This window comes from Entelurus aequoreus, linkage group LG28 (assembly GCF_033978785.1).
Source record: "Entelurus aequoreus isolate RoL-2023_Sb linkage group LG28, RoL_Eaeq_v1.1, whole genome shotgun sequence".
Classification (NCBI taxonomy): Eukaryota; Metazoa; Chordata; class Actinopteri; order Syngnathiformes; family Syngnathidae; genus Entelurus; species Entelurus aequoreus.
This window is the reverse complement of record NC_084758.1, coordinates 14,328,546-14,352,145: the sequence shown is the minus strand read 5'-3', so window position 1 is coordinate 14,352,145 and position 23,600 is coordinate 14,328,546. Positions and strand designations below refer to the sequence as shown.

The window sequence follows — 23,600 nt, the reverse complement described above, 5'->3', positions numbered from 1 at the left end:
TCGTTGTGGCAGACGTGGAAGCAGTCGACGAGTCAGGCATGGAAGCGGCAGCAGACGAGTCTGGCGTGGGTGCACAGCAGACGAGTCTGGCGTGGGTGCGGCAGGCGGTGAAGCTTGGCTTGGGTCTTGGCGGCTTGGGTCTTGACTTGGGTCAAGTTAAAAAAACGACTTTGTTTTTAGTCCTAATTAAGAAGAATGTTTTGACGGTGGAACGGTTGAAGTGGGTTGAAAAATGTGGGAGGAGTAGTCGCCAGAAAAAAGGGTGGAAATAGGGGTTTGGAAAACCAGGAATTCTAGAAAATCCTGGAAATGTTTTGAACTTGGAAAACGGGTAGTAGGATGGTAGAATGGTATGAATAGATTGAAAAATGTGGAAATGGTGAAAGTTTGAAAAATGGCCAATTCATTTCAAATGGGAAAAATGTCCCGGAAAAGCCGGGAATTCTGGGAATTTTTCAAGGGAAAGCCCGCAATTTCCAAATAGGCTGAACAGTTTGTAGTTGGAACAGTTTGAATCGGATAAAACATGTGGAAGGTAGAGCGCGCCAAAATCAAAGTTTAATACATAGATGAATTTTGGTGTAGAAAACCATATGTGTGAATGAATGCTTTGGAGCGTTCACACAATAAGAAAAAAACAAGTCACTGTGTATATCCTGATAGTGGTCCTGTGTTTGAAAAATACGTTTTAGGAACGCCCTCAGCTGTGTTCAACCAATCAGCGTACGACATCACAGACCGGCCCCGAAAAGGTTCCGGGTACCTTCCAAAATTCACACCTAACTAGCAGGAACTCCGAAAGGTTCCTGAAGAACTAAATCTACCCGGTTAGTTTTTGGTGGACAGAGGGGGAACTTTATATACCCAGATCAGTGGTTCTTAACCTGGGTTCGATCTAACCCTTGGGGTTCGGTGAGTCGGTGAGTCGGCCTCACTCGGCGGAGGCTCTGCCGAACGGCAGAGCCTCCGCCGCGGAGGTCAAGACACGCCCGACTCATCGTGTAAATAAAAACTTCTCCCTGTCGGCGTATTATGGATACCCGCAAACAATGTTCCCTCTTATTTTCCACACGCGTGAGCAAACGCAAAAACTCCTTGAGCATTCAGTGGAGCAGATGTGAGCGACGTCAGACCTGCAGCACACCTGTCCCAAACCTGACTAATTAACAAGTTCAATGTTTTATTATTATTTTATTATTATTATGACTCATTTCCATGAGATTATTTTCTAATATAAGTGATTTGGCCCACTTACAATGACTACAACATATTGTTTTTCACGAGTTGTGTACTAGTATTATATATCTGGGTGGGTGTCCTGCTTTGGAAATAATGTGTAGCCCTTTCGGATATCGCATTTAGTTCCCACTAAAACATTCACATGTTGCACAATGAGATGTAAACATGGGATCATGTGTACATTCCTGTAACTTTCTGTTTGTAAAATATACCTTTATTAGTATTTCTTTGATATAATAACATCATTTTATGATTACGGTTCGGGTTCGGTCAATGCGCATATTAAACTGATGGGGTTCGGTACCTCCAACAAGGTTAAGAACCACTGACCCAGATAAATGTGAAAGTGCCTGCGGTGGCTTGTATTGAGCTGCTGCATCGCCTCAGAGTTGGTAAAAGTTAATTGTAGATTATAAATCATGCCTCTCACCTGGATAGTAGAAGGCTGTGGGCATAAACTGAGAAGTTGGGCAACTTTGACATTCGACCTCGTTAATGGCAACTTTTTTTTAACCTTTTTGTGAGGAATATCAATAATTTTTCATCTAAACGGGAAGGTTGGCATCCCAGTGAGAGTAGACATTGTACAGTAAGTGATTGTATATCATGTTTAGCACTTAGAAATGCTGCTACAGTACTGGCTGGATATGTTTATCACGCAGATTCTAAAACTTGCAGATTGTGTATTCAGGATTAAACATACGTTTCTGGATCATCATTTTTCTTTCTTTGTTGTCTCATGAAGTCTGCCATGATTAGTAGTGTTGCTGTGGAAAGAAAAAGTAAACGTTGTGATGCATCTGTGAAATTAATAAGCTGCCGTATGCTTAAAAAAAGCAAAATATGTCATTTTTACATGGCAGTGTTTCCCACACATTCATTTATTTGTGGCGGCCCGCCACGAAAGAATTACGTCCGCCACAAATAAAAAAAATTAAAAATTTTTTTTTTTTTTTTGTCCTGTCCAGCTTCTCAGGAAAATCATATAGTATATGTAGATGCCCATATAGGCTGTTCAGATTTACTTTACAAAAGAGAAGTGTAGGATACTTCTCTTGTTGCCTTTTTTGTATTTGACCACTACTGTTTTCTGTTTATTTGTTACTGACTGTGGCAGGACACCTCTGCCTCTGTTTCACTTTATGTTGCTGGTAAATAATATGGTTGTAGTAGTAGGCTAAAGTTAAATTATTTAGTATGCACTAATTAAAGGGGCAGAGCTTTAAGAGACATTTTAGCTTTTATATTTTCTAAGATATATTTTTTGTAGGAACTACAATTAATAAAAATATTTCAGTGAATAACTTATTGTTCAAATCTGTATATAAATATGTACATAAAGTGTTGTAATTATATTGTAAAATGGATGGATGGATGGACGTTTAAAACAAAACTGTTATTATTAATTAGTAAGTATACATTTTTTGAGCCTTTTTAGAGAAAATCATATCATTGTAGTAAATTATGCAAATTACTCGATGATGTCATGATGACCACGCCCCCACCGCCACAGGTATCTTGGCAGTTTATGGGAAACACTGCATGGTATTATGAATGTTACTACATTACATATATACTTACTGCATGTATATAACATTTTCGATGGAGGTTTTTCAAAACGCTTTATAGGCAGAAAGAGTGACTCTTATTGGCTCCATTGTTAGCTGAGCTTTGTGAACGTTTATTTACGATTTAAAATGCTTTTTTTTTTTAAAAAAGGAAAACTTATGCGTTTTTGTCTTACATAAGGATTGTGTATGATAGACAAAATAAATAAAGAAGTGCATTTACTATTTAAGATTGATAATTGTTGTCCAGGTGTTCCTAATAAAGTGTAAGACCACATGGAATGTGTGCATTACTCAACCATTCGATGTAGAAAGTTATGCTACAGATCACTATGGGAACTATAAAGAGTGGAGACGGGGGTGAGGGTCTAAGACAAACACACCCAGGCCCGCCAATGTGTGTGCAGACGGGTTAAAATAACAGCCCCAAGAATGACCGTCACAGTCACCAAAAAATAACTCGCAAAGCCTCTTTGGACTGCAAAGCTCACAAAGCGGACGGCGCCTCACTCTGACTCTCATCCAAATTACTATCTGCTCCATGCGAGGGTCACATCAAATATCATTTTCTGTACATACCGACACGGAAATCTAAGTGGTGCTTGTTTTTAATGACCATCCGACCTAACGTTTCTTCAGCAATTAAAATGTAAACTCGGGAAAAAAATAATGGAAAACTACAGCATACTAATGGACTTAATCACTGACTGTCAAATCTAAGCAGCTCCTATTAGCCTCAAAAATGTCATTAATGTTGGAGATATTAATTAAACAATGTATTTGATATTACTGTGGTAGTTTGAAGATGCATCTCGCACTGCATCACACAGAGTTGTTTTTGGTTACGTTATAAGCTGCAGTAGAGAAACACATTATTAGAAACCTCTCCTCCATTAGACCTCATTCGAGTGTGTGAGTGTTCCTAATGTTGGTGTGCATATAAACTTCAGTGTTGGCGCTATGAATTTTCAAAATGGGGTCCCATGGACCCCATCTAATCATAAAAATGGGGTCTCACAGTACATTTTTGGGGTCCCACTTTTTTGTAACTGTAATCTCACATTCTATATTGTGTTTTGGAAAGGGGTTCTGTGGAACGTGTGTTTTGTGGACTTGGAGAAGGCATTCGACCGTGTCCCTCGGGAAGTCCTGTGGGGAGTGCTCAGAGAGTATGGGGTATCGGACTGTCTGATTGTGGCGGTCCGCTCCCTGTATGATCAGTGTCAGAGTTTGGTCCGCATTGGTCGGACACGTTTCCAGTGAGGGTTGGACTCCGCCAAGGCTGCCCTTTGTCACCCATTCTGTTCATAACTTTTATGGACAGAATTTCTAGGCGCAGTCAAGGCGTTGAGGGGATCTGGTTTGGTGGCTGCAGGATTAGGTCTCTGCTTTTTGCAGATGATGTGGTCCTGATGGCTTCATCTGGCCAGGATCTTCAGCTCTCACTGGATCGGTTCGCAGCTGAGTGTGAAGCGACTGGGATGAGAATCAGCACCTCCAAGTCCGAGTTCATGGTTCTAGCCCGGAAAAGGGTGGAGTGCCATCTCCGGGTTGGGGAGGAGACCCTGTCCCAAGTGGAGGAGTTCAAGTACCTCGGAGTCTTGGGTGACGTATTTTGCCTTGAGTGACGTATTTTGCCTCACGAGTGAGGGAAAAGTGGATGGTGAGATGGACAGGCGGATCGGTGCGGCGTCTTCAGTAATGCGGACGCTGTATCGATCCGTTGTGGTGAAGAAGGAGCTGAGCCGGAAGGCAAAGCTCTCAATTTACCGGTCGATCTACGTTCCCATCCTCACCTATGGTCATGAGATTTGGGTTATGACCGAAAGGACAAGCCGAAATGAGTTTCCTTCGCCGGGTGGCGGGGCTCTCCCTTAGAGATAGGGTGAGAAGCTCTGCCATCCGGGGGGAGTTTAAAGTAAAGCCGCTGCTCCTCCACATTGAGAGGAGCCAGATGAGGTGGTTCGGGCATCTGGTCAGGATGCCACCCGAACGCCTCCCTAGGGAGGTGTTTAGGGCACGTCCGACCGGTAGGAGGCCACGGGGAAGACCCAGGACACGTTGGGAAGACTATGTCTCCCGGCTGGCCTGGGAACGCCTCGGGATCCCCCGGGAAGAGCTGGACGAAGTGGCTGGGGAGAGGGAAGTCTGGGTTTCCCTGCTTAGGCTGCTGCCCCCGCGACCCGACCTCGGATAAGTGGAGGAAGATGGATGGATGGAGGGTTCTGTGGAAGTCGCTTCCTAGCAGTTCCACCGAAGACACGGCACAAGAGCCAAGCGTGCAGGTTCAACAAGGTTTCAATGATAATGTTTTCTTCCAACAACAGATTTCTCTCCCAGAACGTGACTTTTCAGTCACGTCCGTATCCTCTCTCTCCCTCTGCTCCCGGCCGCTTGCTGTTAAAGACAACAGATGATTAGATTAACACGTACCACCTGTGAAATCTAGTCACCTGCCAGCTGTGTCTCGCCGTCAGCACATGCCCCGCCCCTGCCCGATGGTGCTCGTCCTCAGCACCCTGGACAGCGGCGGTGACTTTTGCTCCTACAGGCAGCGCTGAATACACCTGGCATACATGCATATGACAAATGACAAAGATCATCAGTCGTTTAAAAACCGCCAATCTACACTTTCATGGTAAATAATGCCAACAAACTTAGAATTTGGCAAGTTAGTTTCAATGTCATTTAATAGAGTGGCACTCAATGCCTCTAGCATTTCATCTCTGGCTTCGTGATGGCCCTATAAGAATGGCAATATGTGGGGTGAGTGATGTGTGTAAGTAAGTGGGCAAGAGCGGAACTGTAGGTACTCACTTGGGGTGTTACCCCCGACAATATATCGGCCCTGGAGGGAACGTCTCACTCGCGCTCCTCGACCACGGTCTGGGAGCAGACAAGCTGGAAAGGTGTAACATGATGTTTCTTGGTGCCTGATGAGGCTGGATCTTTGAAAATCAGTGCACCTGGTCGTAAAGGTGTTCACACGCGAGAGTCCTAATACCGGAAATGCAGTATTTGTGATTGATAAAACTTTTGGCGAATCAGAATTGAAGAAATTGTACCGCAAAGTTCATTACTTTGAAGTCGACCAATAAAAACACAATAAACGGGGACGGAAATTTGACTCGGCAAATATAAACAAAACAAAACACCGGCGGAAAGTGATAATCAATAAAAAACAACTACACCGGAGTTTTGACCCGGAGAAGGCAAGGTCGGTTAAAAATTTTTTAAAAATTGCGTCCCGGGCAAGCGCGGACTTCCGGAAATGCGGGTCTTTTCTGATTTCAATGCGTAAAAAGACACGAAGTTAACGCCAACAGTGAACTTTATACAATATCTATTTTGTTGTAGATAATGTTTCATTGCTAATCGTTGCTAATCAGATGATGAAATGCAGGTGTGTCCAAAGTGCGGCCCGGGGGCCATTTGCGGCCCGCAGGTCATTTTTTAACGGCCCCACGGCACATTTTAAAAATATGATTGAAAAAAATTAAAAACATTAAAAGTGGTATTTAAAGAGCAAACAGGTGAAATGTAACATGAAAATGTAGCAATGTTTACTCTAATCACACAAAGCTGCCATGTAGGCTGTTTCTTTCTTGAAAACATAATAATGAATCAAAATCAATGTCATTATGAATTATTGACCTCCAATTACGTCACATTAAATATTTTGAGATATTTTTTGGGGAAAATGTTGCATATTTTGTGTTTGCCATGTAAAAAAACGAGCTGTTTTTTTTCAAGAAGGGCCTAAAACAAACAAACAAAAAACATAAACAACAATAAAACTTATAATTGACAGATAGATATGAAGTTGATCTCGAGATTATTGTGTTAAAAGTAATCAGTAAAAAAAAATATATAATTTATAATTTATTTTTTAACACTTTAATGAGTAGGACCCTTTTGGATCCCCTACAATTTTAGTGTGATTAGTTTTGAAGTGTCATTGCTCAAAAAATAATAATGAATTAAAATCAATGGTGTTATGAGTTATTGACGTTTTTAAGGCTCCAGTTATTATATAATCTCAAATATCCCACTTAAAAATTTTATTGGGTGAAAATATTGCATATTTTGTGTTTTTTTCATTTAAAAAAAAGGGTTTTCTTTGACAAAAAGAGCATACAATTTAAATATTTAAATGTTATATAGACAGATAGACCTAATGTTGATCTAGAGATTTAAAAACTTGAATAATAACACAAATAATAATACTGAATAATTTGTTACATTTTTTGGACCAAAACCCTTTGGGGTCCCCGGGATCAAGTCTGAGTGGAAGCCTAAATGTATATTTTTTATGCATATATTGTATTGCTTTTTAAAATAAAAAATATCAAAATGGCCCCTGCTAGCTTTGATTTTTCAATGTGCGGCCCTCAGTGGAAAAAGTTTGGACACCCCTGATGAAAGGTCTCTTTTATTCCTGCTGTTGTTAAAGTGCTAATGAAAAATGCAAAGTGTGTTGTTTGTCATAAATCACGCCAGATGGCACGCCGTGTGACTGTAACCTTTTATCAGCACATTCATTCCAGAGAGAAAATAATGGAGATAAGGCAAAAATAAGGGCTGAAGGTGATAATTAGCATGAAGTTAAAGATGGCCGTATTTGGGTTCACAACGGGACAGAAAAGTAGACAAAGTGAACGCCAACAAGGTTCTTTCAGTCCTAGTTACCGTCCCATCACTCGCTCATGGCCACCGCCGCAATGCCGTGCGCGTTGGCGTACGTAAGGAGGACCTGGGCCCGTCTCTCGATGACGTCAATGAGCTTGTCGATGCCCGTTCGGCCGCCCCGGCTCTCCCAGTAGGTCTGGTCCAGGAAGAGCGACTGCAGGAGCTTCTCCCTCAGCCGCCCGCTCCTCAGCACCGACACGGACCGCTCAGGAAGCCTGGAGAAAGGGGGTCCGAGTGAAAGGCACACATGTTCAGGTTGGACTCATACGCTACACCAGGGGTCGGCAACCCGCGGCTCCGGAGCCGCATGCGGCTCTTTGACCACTCTGATGCGGCTCAGCTACATACTTGCCGACCCCCCCGATTTTCCCAGGAGACTTGTGGATCTCAGTGCCTCTCATAGATAACTCCCAGGGAAAATATAATCATATTTACATTCTAATTACTATATAAAGGGAGTGCCCTAATTGCACTGCAATAATTGTCCCCTATAGCATTTACAAACAGCGTGCCAGTCCGGCCACATGTTGTATGTAGCTTTTACTTGCACACATAGGAGACAGCAAAGCATACTTACTCATCAGCCACACAGCTTACACTGACGGTAGCCGTATCAAACAACTTTAACATTGTTACGTTACAAATATGCGCCACACTGTGAACCCACACCAAAAAAGGATGAAAAACACATTTCTGGAGAACATCCCACCGTAACACAACGTAAACACAACACAACCAATACCCAGAATCCCATGCAGCCTTAACTCTTCCGGTCTACATTATACACCCCCGCTACCACCAAATCCCCCCACACATCAACCCCCCCCGCCCCCCCCCTCTCCGTGCGTTGGTTGAGCGGAAGAGTTAGGGTTGCATGGGATTCTGGGTATTGGTACCGTCAGTGTAAGCTGTGTGGCTGCTGAGCTAGTACGCCTTGCTGTCACTTACGTGAGCAAGCCGAAACTGCATTGTACATGTGGTCGAGCAGGTACACTGTTTGGGTAGACTGAAGAGGGCGCCAAAAGCAGTGCCATCACGCCCTGATATCCGGTAGTCTCCCGGGAAAAATGAGAGGGTTGGCAAGTATGACGCTATCCAGCGCCATTCATTCAAAACTCGCGGGCCGCACTAACATCAAATTTCTAAGTATAGTGCGTGCCAGTGCGTGTGTCTGAGACCCCTGGTTAACATAGCACAAAGCATTTAAGCTTTGTATGCGGTGTTTTTCATTTTAAATTTAAAATTTTTTTTTGTGGCTCCCATTATTTTCTTTAATTTGTGAAACCTGCCAAAATGGCTCTTTGAGTGGTAAAGGTTGCCGACCCCTGCGCTACACCAACAACAGTATTGGGTCATGTGATCAGTCACAGGAAGTCAAGTAAGGAGCTGAACATTTAGAGCAGGGGTCACCAACGCGGGCACCAGGTCGCCCGTAAGGACCAGATGAGTCGCCCGCTGGCCTGTTCTAAAAATAGCTCAAATAGCAGCACTTACCAGTGAGCTGCCTCTATTTTTTACATTTTATTTATTTACTAACAAGCTGGTCTCGCTTTGCTCGACATTTTTAATTCTAAGAGAGACAAAACTCAAATAGAATTTGAAAATCCAAGAAAATATTTTAAAGACTTGGTCTTCACTTGTTTAAATAAATTCATTTATTTTTTTACTTTGCTTCTTATAACTTTCAGAAAGACAATTTTAGAGAAAAAATACAACCTTAAAAATGATTTTAGGATTTTTAAACACATATACCTTTTTAACTTTTAAATTCCTTCCTCTTCTTTCCTGACAATTTAAATCAATGTTCAAGTAATTTATTTATTTTTTATTGTAAAGAATAATAAATACATTTTAATTTAATTCTTCATTTTAGCTTCTGTTTTTTCGACGAAGAATATTTGTGAAATATTTCTTCAAACTTATTATGATTAAAATTCAAAAAAATTATTCTGGCAAATCTAGAAAATCTGTAGAATCAAATTTAAATCTTATTTCAAAGTCTTTTGAATTTCTTTTAAAATGTTTGTTCTGGAAAATCTAGAAGAAATAATGATTTGTCTTTGTTAGAAATATAGCTTGGTCCAATTTGTTATATATTCTAACAAAATGCAGATTGGATTTTAACCTATTTAAAACATGTCATCAAAATTCTAAAATTAATCTTAAACAGGAAAAATTACTAATGATATTCCATAAATTATTTTTTTAATTTTTTCAGAAAGATTCAAATTAGCTAGTTTTTCTCTTCTTTTTTTCGGTTGAATTTTGAACTTTAAAGAGTCGAAATTGAAGATAAACTGTTTCAAAATTTAATTTTCATTTTTTTCGTGTTTTCTCCCCTTTTAAACCGTTCAATTAAGTGTTTTTTTCATCATTTATTCTCTACAAAAAACCTTCCGTAAAAGGAAAAAAAAATGTACGACGGAATGACAGACAGAAATACCCTTTTTTTTTTATATATATAGATTTATTTAGCTATTTTTATTTACTTACATGTAACTTAGAAATGACAATATACTATATATATAAACACTTCAAATGTAAAGTGTTTTTTGTGTTTAATATAAATGAACTCTGACCTAGTATAGTTCATATTGACATTTATCTGTTTCTATATATATTTATTGTGAGAAATCATTAAGATGATCAGTGTTTCCACAAAGATAAATATCATTAATTATTAATAATAACATAGAGTTAAAGGTAAATTGAGCAAATTGGCTATTTCTGGCAGTTTATTTAAGTGTGTATCAAACTGGTAGCCCTTCGCATTAATCAGTACCCAAGAAGTAGCTCTTGGTTTCAAAAAGGTTGGTGACCCCTGATTTGGAGTGTGTGTATGGGAATTGTTGTGAGAGGACTTTGAAGAGGACCTGGTTTTCTGATGGTGTTGTTCCACACCAAATTCAATGAAGTATGCCTTATTAGACCTTTGTGCACCGGGAACACAACGGACGTTAGCCAGAATAGGAGAGGAGGCCAAACTTGAGGAATATCTGTCTTAAAGACTTAAAGGGGAACTGCCCTTTTTTTTGGGAATTTTGCCTATCATTCACAATCCTTATGTAAGACAAGAACACATATGTTTTTCTTTTTTTTAAGAATTCTAAGTCGTAAAAAATGGCAAGTATGAGGTGGCTAACAAGGCAGTTTATGAGAGAGTTCTATTCCGCCCAAAAGGCCCTCGAAAAAACATCCAAAAACTGTCTACAATACTTAAAGGCCTACTGAAAGCCACTACTACCGACCACGCAGTCTGATAGTTTATATATCAATGATGAAATCTTAACATTGCAACACATGCCAATACGGCCGGGTTAACTTATAAAGTGCAATTTTAAATTTCCCGCGAAATATCCTGCTGAAAACGTCTCGTATGATGACGTTTGCGCGTGACGTCACGGATTGTAGCGGACATATTGGGACAGCATTGTGGCCAGCTATTAAGTCGTCTGTTTTCATCGCAAAGTTCCACAGTATTCTGGACATCTGTGTTGGTGAATCTTTTGCAATTTGTTCAATGAACAATGGAGACAGCAAAGAAGAAAGCTGTAGGTGGGAAGCGGTGTATTAGCGGCCGGCTGCAGCAACACAAACACGTAGCCGGTGTTTCATTGTTTACATTCCCAAAAGATGACAGTCAAGCTTTACCATTGGCCTGTGGAGAACTGGGACAACAGAGACTCTTACCAGGAGGACTTTGAGTTGGATACGCGCTACCGTGAGTACGCAGCTGCGGCTTACAAACATTTGATCGCTTGCCCGTACTTTTGGGAAATATATGTGCTGTATGAACTTTGGGGAGGTGAACGGTACTTTGGGCTGTGGGATTGAGTGTGTTGTGCGGGTGTTTGACGGGAGGGGGGAGGTGTTTGTCATGCGGGATTAATTTGTGGCATATTAAATATAAGCCTGGTTGTGTTGTGGCTAATAGAGTATATATATGTCTTGTGTTTATTTACTGTTGTAGTCATTCCCAGCTGAATATCAGGTCCCACCCGCCTCTCACAGCATCTTCCCTATCTGAATCGCTTCCACTGCCCTCTAGTCCTTCACTCTCACTTTCCTCATTCACGAATCTTTCATCCTCGCTCAAATTAATGGGGAAATCGTCGCTTTCTCGGTCCGAATCGCTCTCGCTGCTGGTGGGAATGATTGTAAACAATGTGCAGATGTGAGGAGCTCCACAATCTGTGACGTCACGCTACAGGCAAGGCTTTTTTATCAGCGACCAAAAGTTGCGAACTTTATCGTCGATGTTCTCTACTAAATCCTTTCAGCAAAAATACGGCAATATCGCGAAATTATCAAGTATGACACATAGAATGGACCTGCTATCCCTGTTTAAATAAGAAAATTTCATTTCAGTAGGCCTTTAATTTACACGTTGTAACCTGAATATCAACCAGGTATCAGCAATATTATTATAAATCGCTAACACAGACAAACAATTGTTTTTTTGTTTTGTTTTTGTCCTGTCCAGCTACTCAGGTAAGTAGATGCCCATATGTGGGATACTTCTCTTGTTGCCAATCATGGCACCCACCTGTTCCCAATTAGCCTGTTCACCTGTGGGATTTTCCAAATAAGTGTTTGATGAGCATTCCTAAACTTTCTCCGTCTTTTTTGCCACTTGTGCCAGCTTTTTTGAAACATGTTGCAGCCATCAAATTCCAAATGAGCTAATATTTGCAAAAAATTAAGTTTTCCAGTTCGAACGTTAAGTATCTTTTCTTTGCAGTCTATTCAATTGAATATAGGTTGAAAAGGATTTGCAAATCATTGTATTGTGTTTTTATTTACGGTTTACACAACGTGCCAACTTCACTAGTTTTGGGGTTTGTATTATTTGGCGCAGCTGAACCGGAGAAGGAGGGGATAGAAAGAGAAAAAAAGGGAGACAGAGGTGGAAATTGCGGGGACAAGGGGATAAGACAAGAGAGATTTCGTAAAAAAGAGAAGACCTCTGTCTTCTCTTTTACGAAATCTTTCGTAAAATCCTGGCATCTTTCGCCCTTTTTGATTACCTTTTGAGGAACTCTGAATAAACCTTTAGCATTTTCGGGATTTGAATGGTTCATACAGCCGAAAAGAACCCAAACATAGGGCATTTTTCTTTGAGAAAGGATAAATGGCGCCTAGGACCCATTAGGAACAGATGTTGGCTTGACCACCACGCATATTTAATGACCCGCACGTGACGTCATGTAAATCAAAGCAATTAGTTTGCTAGTTTGGGCCGAACAATAATCTAGACGATGTACAAAAACAAAATCATACGAAAAGTGGGGCGTAAAAAAACTGATGTAACACTGTATTTGTATTTCCAGCGGAGAACATGGCTTAAAAATCATGTTTGTATATTATAATAAATAATAATGTATAATAAATACTATTGTTATTTGAAGTTATTTAATGTTGTGTCATTAGCATGTTTACTCTGAACAGATCTTGTGGATAAAGCTCCACAGACAACAAATATGCAAAAAAAAAAAATTGAGCGTGCCTTTCTTATTGAACATTTTGCTGAGTTCCATGCTAATTGACGCTAATTAGCCAATGTTGGCATGTCAATAAACCCTAACTTGCTAAAGATGAGAAGCTGATTCTTTGAGTTGAGCAGAATGAGCACATTAGCATAGGCCAGACCCGGGCAAATTAGGGCCAAGGGGCCGCATGCGGCCTGTTAAAGGCCTACTGAAAGCCACTACTACCGACCACGCAGTCTGATAGTTTATATATCAATGATGAAATCTTAACATTGCAACACATGCCAATACGGCCGGGTTAACTTATAAAGTGCAATTTAAAATTTCCCGCTAAACTTCCGGTTGAAAATGTCTATGTATGATGACGTTTGCGCGTGACGTCAATCGTTGAAACGGAAGTATTCGGAGCCCATTGAATCCAATACAAAAAGCTCTGTTTTCATCTCAAAATTCCACAGTATTCTGGACATCTGTGTTGGTGAATCTTTTGCAATTTGTTTAATGAACAATGGAGACTGCAAAGAAGAAAGTTGTAGGTGGCATCGGTGTATTAGCGGCGGACTACAGCAACACAACCAGGAGGACTTTGAGATGGATAGCAGACGCGCTAGCCGCCGACCTCACCTTGACTTCCTCCGTCTCCGGGCCGCCGACCGCATCAGTGATCGGGTGAAGTCCTTCGTCGTACCGTCGATCGCTGGAAACGCAGGTGAGCACGGGTCGTGATGAGCAGATGAGGGCTGGCGTGGGTGCAGAGCTAATGTTTTTAGCATAGCTCTGTCGAGGTTCCGTAGCTAAGTTAGCTTCAATGGCGTCGTTAGCAACAGCATTGCTAAGCATCGCCAGGCTGGAAAGCATTAACCGTGTAGTTACATGTCCAGAGTTTGGTAGTATTGTTGATCTTCTGTCTATCCTTCCAGTCAGGGGCTTATTTGTTTTGTTTCTACATGCAGTTAAGCCCGATGCTATCACGTTAGCTCCGTAGCTAAAGTGCTTCACCGATGTATTATTCGCGGAGATAAAAGTCACTGTGAATGTCCATTTCGCGTTCTCGACTCTCATTTTCAAGAGGATATAGTATCCGAGGTGGTTTAAAATACAAATCCGTGATCCACAATAGAAAAAGGAGAGAGTGTGGAATACAATGAACCCTTGTACCTAAGTTACGGTCAGAGCGAAAAAAGATACGTCCTGCACTGCACTGTAATCCTTCACTCTCACGTTCCTCATCCACAAATCTTTAATCCTCGCTCAAATTAATGGGGTAATCGTCGCTTTCTCGGTCCGAATCTCTCTCGCTGCTGGTGTAAACAATGGGTAAATGGGAGCAGCCCTTCCTCCTCTGACGTCACGCTACTTCCGGTACAGGCAAGGCTTTTTTTTTATCAGCGACCAAAAGTTGCGAACTTTATCGTCGATGTTCTCTACTAAATCCTTTCAGCAAAAATATGGCAATATCGCAAAATGATCAAGTATGACACATAGAATGGATCTGCTATCCCCGTTTAAATAACAAAATTTCATTTCAGTAGGCCTTTAAGCGTTTCAGTCTGGCCCGCCGGACATTCCCAAATATTTTTTTTAGATCTTTAAGATGGAAACTGTAGTTTCAATTATGATGTGCAGTGATGTTTTCAAATGACCGGAAGTCTTGAACTATACAAAGAGTTTCAATGGTTGGAATCTGCGCTTTTTGCATGATATACTAGTTACTATGGTAATCTAATTAGTTACTATGGTTATCTGAATAGTTACTATGGTAATGTAATTAGTTACTATGGTAATCTAAGTCACAGCAGTCAGAGGAGGCACCAAGCAGTGTGGGTGGGGAGCGTTTCCACACAGTGTTTCCAGAGCATCAGCCTGAAGTGCGGGTGTCAGGGACAGACGCAGAAGGCGATTTTTACAACAAAGGTCTAAAGCTTGGTGATATATCAGATATATCAGATTGTAGGTGGGTTTTTTTTACCTTTCAAGTTCATATTTCGCTGTGTTTGTTGCATTTTGCTTGATTGTAAAATGTGTCGATCGAGAGGGGGTGTGATATTCATATTTTGTCAATATTCAGTGTTTTATCCTTCATAGTTAATATTGTAAATCCCACATTCTTTATTTTCATGTACATTCTGAGTGTCTCATTCTGTAAAAAAAAATAAAAAAATTCCATTTTGTTTTTTAAAGCGGAATGGCATAACGTTTTTAGCATTCAAGACATTATTGTGAGGTTTTGTATGAGTGTTCCTAAAATTAGGACCCAAGCACACATACTGTACAGCAGATTTTCACAGCTTACATATATATATATATGTGTATGTATACCTGTATATGTATAAATCAGGGGTGTCCAAACTTTTTCCACTGAGGGCCGCACACAGAAAAATTTAAGCATGCGGGGGCCATTTTGATATTTTTAATTTTCAAACCATAACAAAATATATGGATTTTTTTTTTTAACCTTTAGGGCTCCCGGGGACCATAAAGGGTCTCAGTCATTAAAATGTTAAAAATAAGTCAAATTATTTTTATTTTTTTTAATTTAACGCTTACAGTAAATCTCTATATCAACTTCAGGTTGATAAGAAGTAAAAAAATAAAAAAATAAATAAATAAAAAGGTTTTATGCTTTTTCTGTCAAAGACAACTTTGTTTTTTATAGCAAAACTGGAAATATGCAGTATTTAGTAATTAGAGCTCTAAAAGATCAATAATGCAGGACACCATTGATTGTAATTCTTTAATAAATACATAAATATATGCTTTTTTATTTTACCTTTAGGTGTCCCGGGGACCATAAAGGGTCTCAGTCATTAAAATGTTAAAAATAAGTCAGATTATTTTTTTTTTTATTATTATTTAATGCTTACAGTAAATTTCTATATCAACTTCAAGTTGATATAAAGTAATACAAATTTTTAAAAAAATGTTTTATGGCTTCAAAAACAACTTAGTTTTTTTTATAGTAAAACTGAAATATGCAGTATATGAGCTCTAAAAGATCAATAATGCAGGACACCATTGATTTTAATTATTTAATATTTTTGAGAAATCAGTGAAAATATTAATTAAATCCCACTAAATATGTTTGGGATCCAAAAGGTCCCCCACTCATAAAGTGATATTATTTTATTAGGTTTTTTTTACTTTCAACACTTAAGTTACGAGATCAACTTCAGATATATCTGTCGATTTTACGTTTGAACTATTATTTTGTTTGTTTTTATGCTCTTTTGTCAAAGAAATCTTTGATGTTTTTATATGGCAACCACACAATAAATGCAATATTTTTTCCACATAAAACATTTTAAAATGACATTTTTGAAGTAATTGGAGCCATGAATAGGTCAATAATTCATTATAACATAGATTTTTTGTCTTTTTTTTTTGAGCAATGGCAAAAAAAAGAAAAATAAAGAAAGACAAAAGAAAAAAAACCAGCCTGCATTGCAACTTTTTCTCGTTAGATTTCACCTCATTTCACTTTTTTAAATGTTTATTTTTATTTTTGCAATACTATGAATTTTGCAATTTTTGCAGAATGTGTGGCGGGCCAGTAAACAATTAGCTGCGGGCCGCAAATGGCCCCCGGGCCGCACTTTGGACACCCCTGGTATAGATTGATGGATAGATCATACTTGCCAACCTTGAGACCTCCGATACCGGGGGGTGGGTGGGTGGTTAATAGGGGAGTAGTATATTTACAGCTATAATTCACCAACTCAAGTATTTCATATATATATATATATATATATATATATATATATATATATATATATATATATATATATATATATATATATATATATATATATATATATATATATATATATATATATATATATATATATATATATATATATATATATATATATATATATATATCCATCCATTTTCTACCGCTTATCCCTTTTGGGGTCGCGGGGGGTGCTGGAGCCTATCTCAGCTACAATCGGGCGGAAGGCAGGGTACACCCTGGACAAGTCGCCACCTCATCACAGGGCCAACACAGATAGACAGACAACATTCACACTCACATTCACACACTAGGGCCAATTTAGTGTTGCCAATTAACCTATCCCCAGGTGCATGTTTTTGGAGGTGGGAGGAAGCCGGAGTACCCGGAGGGAACCCACGCAGTCACGGGGAGAACATGCAAACTCCACACAGAAAGATCCCGAGCGCAGGATCGAACCCAGGACCTACGTATTGTGAGGCAGACGCACTAACCCCTCTACCACCGTGCTGCCCATATATATATATATATATATATATATATATATATATATATATATATATATATATATATATATATATATATATATATATATGTATGAAATACTTGACTTTCAGTGAATTCTAGCTATATATATATATATATATATTTATTTTATTATACATATAAATAAAATAAATACTTGAATTTCAGTGTTCCGGAGGCTATCCAGTAGATGGCAGCATTGTCCTGTTTAACTTCTCCGTTCATGAATTAGTATATTATTTCGGCCACCGTGTTCAATGGAGAAGTCTATTCTACAAAATGTACAGGCAACATACCCTTTCCCCTTCGAACTGTCCTGGATGAACTGAAATTCTTGTTCCCATTCGTTTTGGAACTTGCAAGCGTATTTCTTCATCTTGCTCGTCGACGGCGTCGCCATGTCTGTAACTTCCTCGTTCTTCTGCTTCGTCTCCTTGTTGTGTGCGCAGTTGTGCACTCTACTCTCTAAAAGCCCTAGATGTTATGACGTCATTGGGCAGGCAAGCTGTTTATATTGTGGGAAAGCAGACGTGAGAACAGGCTGTCCCCACTCAGGTCCGCATTGAGCTGGAGGGGGCGTGGCCTCCAGCTCCGGCTGAATACCGGGAGTTTGTCGGGAGAAAATTTCTGCCGGGAGAGGCGCTGAATACCGGGAGTCTACCGCTAAAACCGGGAGGGTTGGCAAGTATGAGATAGATATATATATACCGGCCCCCAGACACATTTGTTTCTCTAAATTTGGCCCCCCGAGTCAAAATAATTGCCCAGGCCTGTCATAGAATGACTTGATTGACATTTTTAAGACAGCCCAAAGCAGGCATGACAAACTTTAATGTAACATAGTCTGTCAAGCACAAGGAGCTAAACATTCGCATACAAAAACAATATAATCCACTTACTCTTTGATTCCTTCCAGCAGCCTGAAGTCTAGGTTGTCCTCGCTGCGGTCAAAGTAGCCCTTGTTGGCAGTGAGGACCAGATGCCGGGGGTCCTGGCCCCTGTGCACGATGTTTGCCAGTTTGATCCGGTCCTGGTCTGCGCATTCAAGATGGCGGCCGGCTTCGTAGCAAGCGTCCTGCTGCCGGGGACTGAAGCCACAGCAGCTCGGATCCAGACGGTTGTGAATCTGCACTCGGACGAAACAAGATTGATGCAGCATACTCATCGCAGTGTGGAGAAGATAACCCTCTCTGGGCTTTCTTGCGATATGAAAGTTCTCTCTACTGCTCAACTGTAGTGTGTTCATTTTATAAGATAGCAGCAAAGATGATAGCACAAAGGGGTGCTTATTCAAGCAATATATCAACCCCACTGCACACGTTGACTGTGATAACCTCTAAACCAGCGGTGTCAAACTCAAATACAGAGTGGGCCAAAATTTAAAACTGAACAAAGCCGCGGGCCAAGGTTGAACAAATTAACCTTTTGATAGGGACCCAAACAACTGTTGCATTAAATATTGAACAAGCAAGGCTTATATAACTTTATAGTGACATGCACAATCGAGTTTCAAATAATAATAATAACAATAAAAAATATCAATGGCATATCAAATACAATTTAAATAAAAATGTAATGCCTCTTTTCTATTTGCAGCCTTCTGAGGTAAATATCAACATTAACTTTTTCCACAGGCTAATACATTTGAAAAGAAAATAATGAATAAAGCAACCATTCAGGACTTTAAACTGCTCAGGTTGCAACACACTGATCTAATCTGATGTGCCCAAGCCAGATACCTGCCATCTTTTCTTGGATGCTAGTTCATTAATGTCGGGGCTCTGGCTTTGAGCTGAGGCAACCTTCATTATCCAACCAAGGTGTTCATCAGTCATTATATCTCGTATTCCACAGTCTTGGGGGCGTGCCTTACAGGAACTGCTTTTAACGTCCTCTACGAGCTGACGTCACGTCCGCTTTTCATTCATTCTGACAACGTGCCCGCCCAGTCACAAGATAAGAGCGGCTTCTGTACGCACACACACGTAAATGCAACGCATAGTTCATCAACAGCGATACAGTTTACACAGAGTAGCTGTATAAGCAACTTTAACACTGTTACAAATATGCGCCACACTGTGAATCCACACCAAACAAAAATGACAAACACGTTTTGGGAGAACATCCGCACCGTAACATAACATAAACACAACAGAACAAATACCCAGAACCCTTTGCAGCACTAACTCTTCCGGGACGCTACAATATACACCCCCGCTACCTCCAAACCCCGCCCCCCCAACACACACACACACACCTTGTAGCGTCCTGGAAGAGTTAGTGCTGCAAAGGGTTCTGGGTATTTGCACTGTTGTGTTTATGTTGTGTTACGGTGCGGATGTTCTCCCGAAATGTGTTTGTCATTCTTGTTTGGTGTGGGTTCACAGTGTGGCGTATATTTCTAACAGTGTTAAAGTTGTTTATATGGACACCCTCAGTGTAACCTGTATTGCTGTTGATCAAGTATGCTTTGCATTCACTAGTGTGTTCGTGCAGAAGCCGCACATATTATGTGACTGGGCCAGCACTTGTTGGACTGGATGAAAAGCTGATGTGACGATTTTCGGGAGGGGCACTGAAATTTGGGAGTCTCCCGGGAGGGTTGGCAAGTATGAGAATTAGCGGTGAATGCGGTGTTGCCGCGGCACCGCCGCTCTATATAATCGGCGGGCCAGCTTTAGTGTTAATTTGATATCGCCTCAAGGGCCAAGTGAAATTACACGGCGGGCCAATTTTGGCCCGTGGGCCAGAGTTTGACACCCATGCTCTAAACCTTAGAGCAGGGGTCACCAACGCGGTGCCCACGGGCACCAGGTCGCCCGTAAGGACCAGATGAGTAGCCCGCTGGCCTGTTCTAAAAATAGCTCAAATAGCAGCACTTACCAGTGAGCTGCCTCTATTTTTTACATTTTATTTATTTACTAGCAAGCTGGTCTCGCTTTGCTCGACATTTTTAATTCTAAGAGACAAAACTCAAATAGAATTTGAAAATCCAAGAAAATATTTTAAAGACTTGGTCTTCACTTGTTTAAATACATTCATTATTTTTTTACTTTGCTTCTTATAACTTTCAGAAAGACAATTTTAGAGAAAAAATACAACCTTAAAAATGATTTTAGGATTTCTAAACACATATACCTTTTTACCTTTTAAATTCCTTCCTCTTCTTTCCTGACAATTTAAATATCAATGTTCAAGTAATTTATTTATTTTTTATTGTAAAGAATAATAAATACATTTTAATTTAATTCTTCATTTTAGCTTCTGTTTTTTCGACGAAGAATATTTGTGAAATATTTCTTCAAACTTATTATGATTAAAATTCAAAAAAATTATTCTGGCAAATCTAGAAAATCTTTAGAATCAAATTTAAATCTTATTTCAAAGTCTTTTGAATTTCTTTTAAAATGTTTGTTCTGGAAAATCTAGAAGAAATAATGATTTGTCTTTGTTAGAAATATAGCTTGGTCCAATTTGTTATATATTCTAACAAAGTGCAGATTGGATTTAAAACATGTCATCAAAATTCTAAAATTAATCTTAATCAGGAAAAATTACTAGTAATGTTCCATAAATTAATTTTTTAATTTTTTTCAAAAAGATTCGAAATAGCTAGTTTTTCTCTTCTTTTTTTCGGTTGAATTTTGAATTTTAAAGAGTCGAAATTGAAGATAAACTGTTTCAAAATTTAATTTTCATTTTTTTCGTGTTTTCTCCTCTTTTAAACCGTTCAATTAAGTGTTTTTTTCATCATTTATTCTCTACAAAAAACCTTCCGTAAAAGGAAAAAAAATGTTTGACGGAATGACAGACAGAAATACCCATTTTTTTATATATATAGATTTATTTATTTAGCTATTCTTGTTCAAATCACACTTACATGTACCTTACAAATGACAATATATAAATATAAACACTTAAAATGTAAAGTGTTTTTTGTGTTTAATATAAATGAACTCTGACCTAGTTCATATTGATATTTATCTGTTTCTATATATATTTATTGTGAGAAATCATTAAGATGATCAGTGTTTCCACAAAGATAAATATCATTAATTATTAATAATAACTTAGAGTTAAAGGTAAATTGAGCAAATTGGCTATTTCTGGCAATTTATTTAAGTGTGTATCAAACTGGTAGCCCTTCGCATTAATCAGTACCCAAGAAGTAGCCCTTGGTTTCAAAAAGGTTGGTGACTCCTGCCTTAGAGACAATCTCTACCTTCCATCCTCACTCTGCAATACTTGATTGACAGGGGATTTGGAAATTTCCAGCAAAGGTTCGACAGGAAACGGAGGCGATAACTATGATGGTCACATTGTGTCCCTGATTTGGAATGGCAGCAAGCTGATAGAGGGTTTTTGGAGTGTGCAACAGGGTAGTAAAAAAATGAGCAGTCATGGCAGATTAGCAGTGGGAGAAAAATGTCAATACTACGGTGGTATCTTAACTTACGAGTAGTTTGAGATACACGCTTTTTGTTATGGTTTAAAGCAGCACTAAGTAACTTTTCAACCTTCATAACACGTTTTCATAACTTTTGAGATGATACATGGACTAACAATTAGTTGAATGACACCTCTTTCATGGCCTGAAGGGGTCTGTTTCGCTTTCACTGGCACTTATCAACTTTGAGGAGGGTGCCACACAAAAAACAACAAACATGCTGACTTGCTTCATGGCATACATCACTCGCCCTTACCCCATTTGTTAAAAAGACGGAAGTCGATGCGAAGGCCTGCATGCCACCAGAAAACTAAAAGAAGAAGACGAACGCATGTGTGCAATTACTGCTATCATGGCCTTAGCTCCAAAACAACCAAAGAAACAAAAAGTTTTGTCTGAGGGATTTCACCATCTACGGTCCGTAATATCATCAAAGGGTTCAGAGAATATGGAGAAATCAGTGCACGTAAGCAGCTAAGCCTGTGACCTCAGGCTGTACTGCATCAACAAGCGACATCAGTGTGTAAAAGATATCACCACATGGGCTCAGGAACACTTCAGAAACCCACTGTCAGTAACTACAGTTGGTCGCTACATCTGTAAGTGCAAGTTAAAACTCTCCTATGCAAGGCGAAAACCGTTTATCAACAACACCCAGAAACGCCGTCGGCTTTTTATCTAAGATGGACTGGTACAAAGTGGAAAAGTGTTCTGTGGTCTGACGAGTCTACATTTCTAATTGTTTTTGGAAACTGTGGACGTCGTGTCCTCCGGACCAAAGAGGAAAAGAACTATCCGGATTGTTATAGGCGCAAAGTTTAAAAGACAGCATGTGTGATGGTATGGGAGTGTATTAGTGCCCAAGACATGGGTAACTTACACATCTGTGAAGGCACCATTAATGCTGAAAGGTACATACAGCTTTTGGAGCAACATATGTTGCCATCCAAGCAACGTTACCATGGACGCCCCTGCTTATTTCAGCAAGACAACGCCAAGCCACGTGTTACATCAACGTGGCTTCATAGTAAAAGAGTGCGGGTACTAGACTGGCCTGCCTGTAGTCCAGACCTGTCTCCCATTGAAAATGTGTGGCGCATTATGAAGCCTAAAATAGCACAAGGGAGACCCCCGGACTGTTGAACAACTTAAGCTGTACATCAAGCAAGAATGGGAAATAATTCCACCTGAGAAGCTTCAAAAATGTGTCTCCTCAGTTCCCAAACCTTTACTAAGTGTTGTTAAAAGGAAAGGCCATGTAACACAGTGGTGAACATGCCCTTTCCCAACTACTTTGGCACGTGTTGCAGCCATGAAAGTCTAAGTTAATTATTATTTGCAAAAAAAAAAAAAAGTTTATGAGTTTGAACATCAAATATGTTGTCTTTGTAGTGCATTCAACTGAATATGGGTTGAAAATGATTTGCAAATTATTTTATTCCGTTTATATTTACATCTAACACAATTTCCCCACCCACATGGAAACGGGGTTTGTATATTGAAAAATATTTTTTTCTTGTAAAATGTTGTACTTCATACTGGAGCGCTCTGTAGTCCGCAAAATACGGCCTTATTTTTCTTATGGGAAAAATTGCTTTGGTTTTTATCACTATATGGTTTAAAAATGGATAAAAACTGACATGCTTTTACTTAATCCTCAAATATTTTGATCACGTCAATGATTTGCCTTCTGTCGGGTTTCCTTTTTAGCAAAATAAATTACAGTTGGTTGACAATTTTTACTGGCTAAACAAACAATAACGGTAAACACAATACAATCATTATACAAAACCCAAAACCAGTGAAGTTGTCACGTTGTATAAATAGTAAATAAAAAGAGAATACAATGATTTGCAAATCCTTTTCAACCTATCAGGCATGTGATTTGACCACAATGAAAAAGATTGAAAAAA

At 39.5% G+C, this 23,600-nt stretch overlaps 1 protein-coding gene across 1 annotated transcript in view; it reads right to left on the bottom strand.

Moving 5' to 3' along the window:
* Positions 1-7,303: 7,303 nt before the first annotated feature.
* LOC133644842 (Golgi-associated kinase 1B-like) overlaps positions 7,304-23,600 on the bottom strand; it is a 58,917-nt gene continuing 42,620 nt past the window's right edge. The window contains exons 3-4 of the mRNA XM_062039583.1: positions 18,140-18,366; positions 7,304-7,711 (exon numbers count right to left, since the gene is read on the bottom strand). Coding sequence (XP_061895567.1) covers positions 7,504-7,711; positions 18,140-18,366 — 435 coding nt within the window. The 3' untranslated portion in view covers positions 7,304-7,503. The remainder of the gene's footprint in view (positions 7,712-18,139; positions 18,367-23,600) is intronic.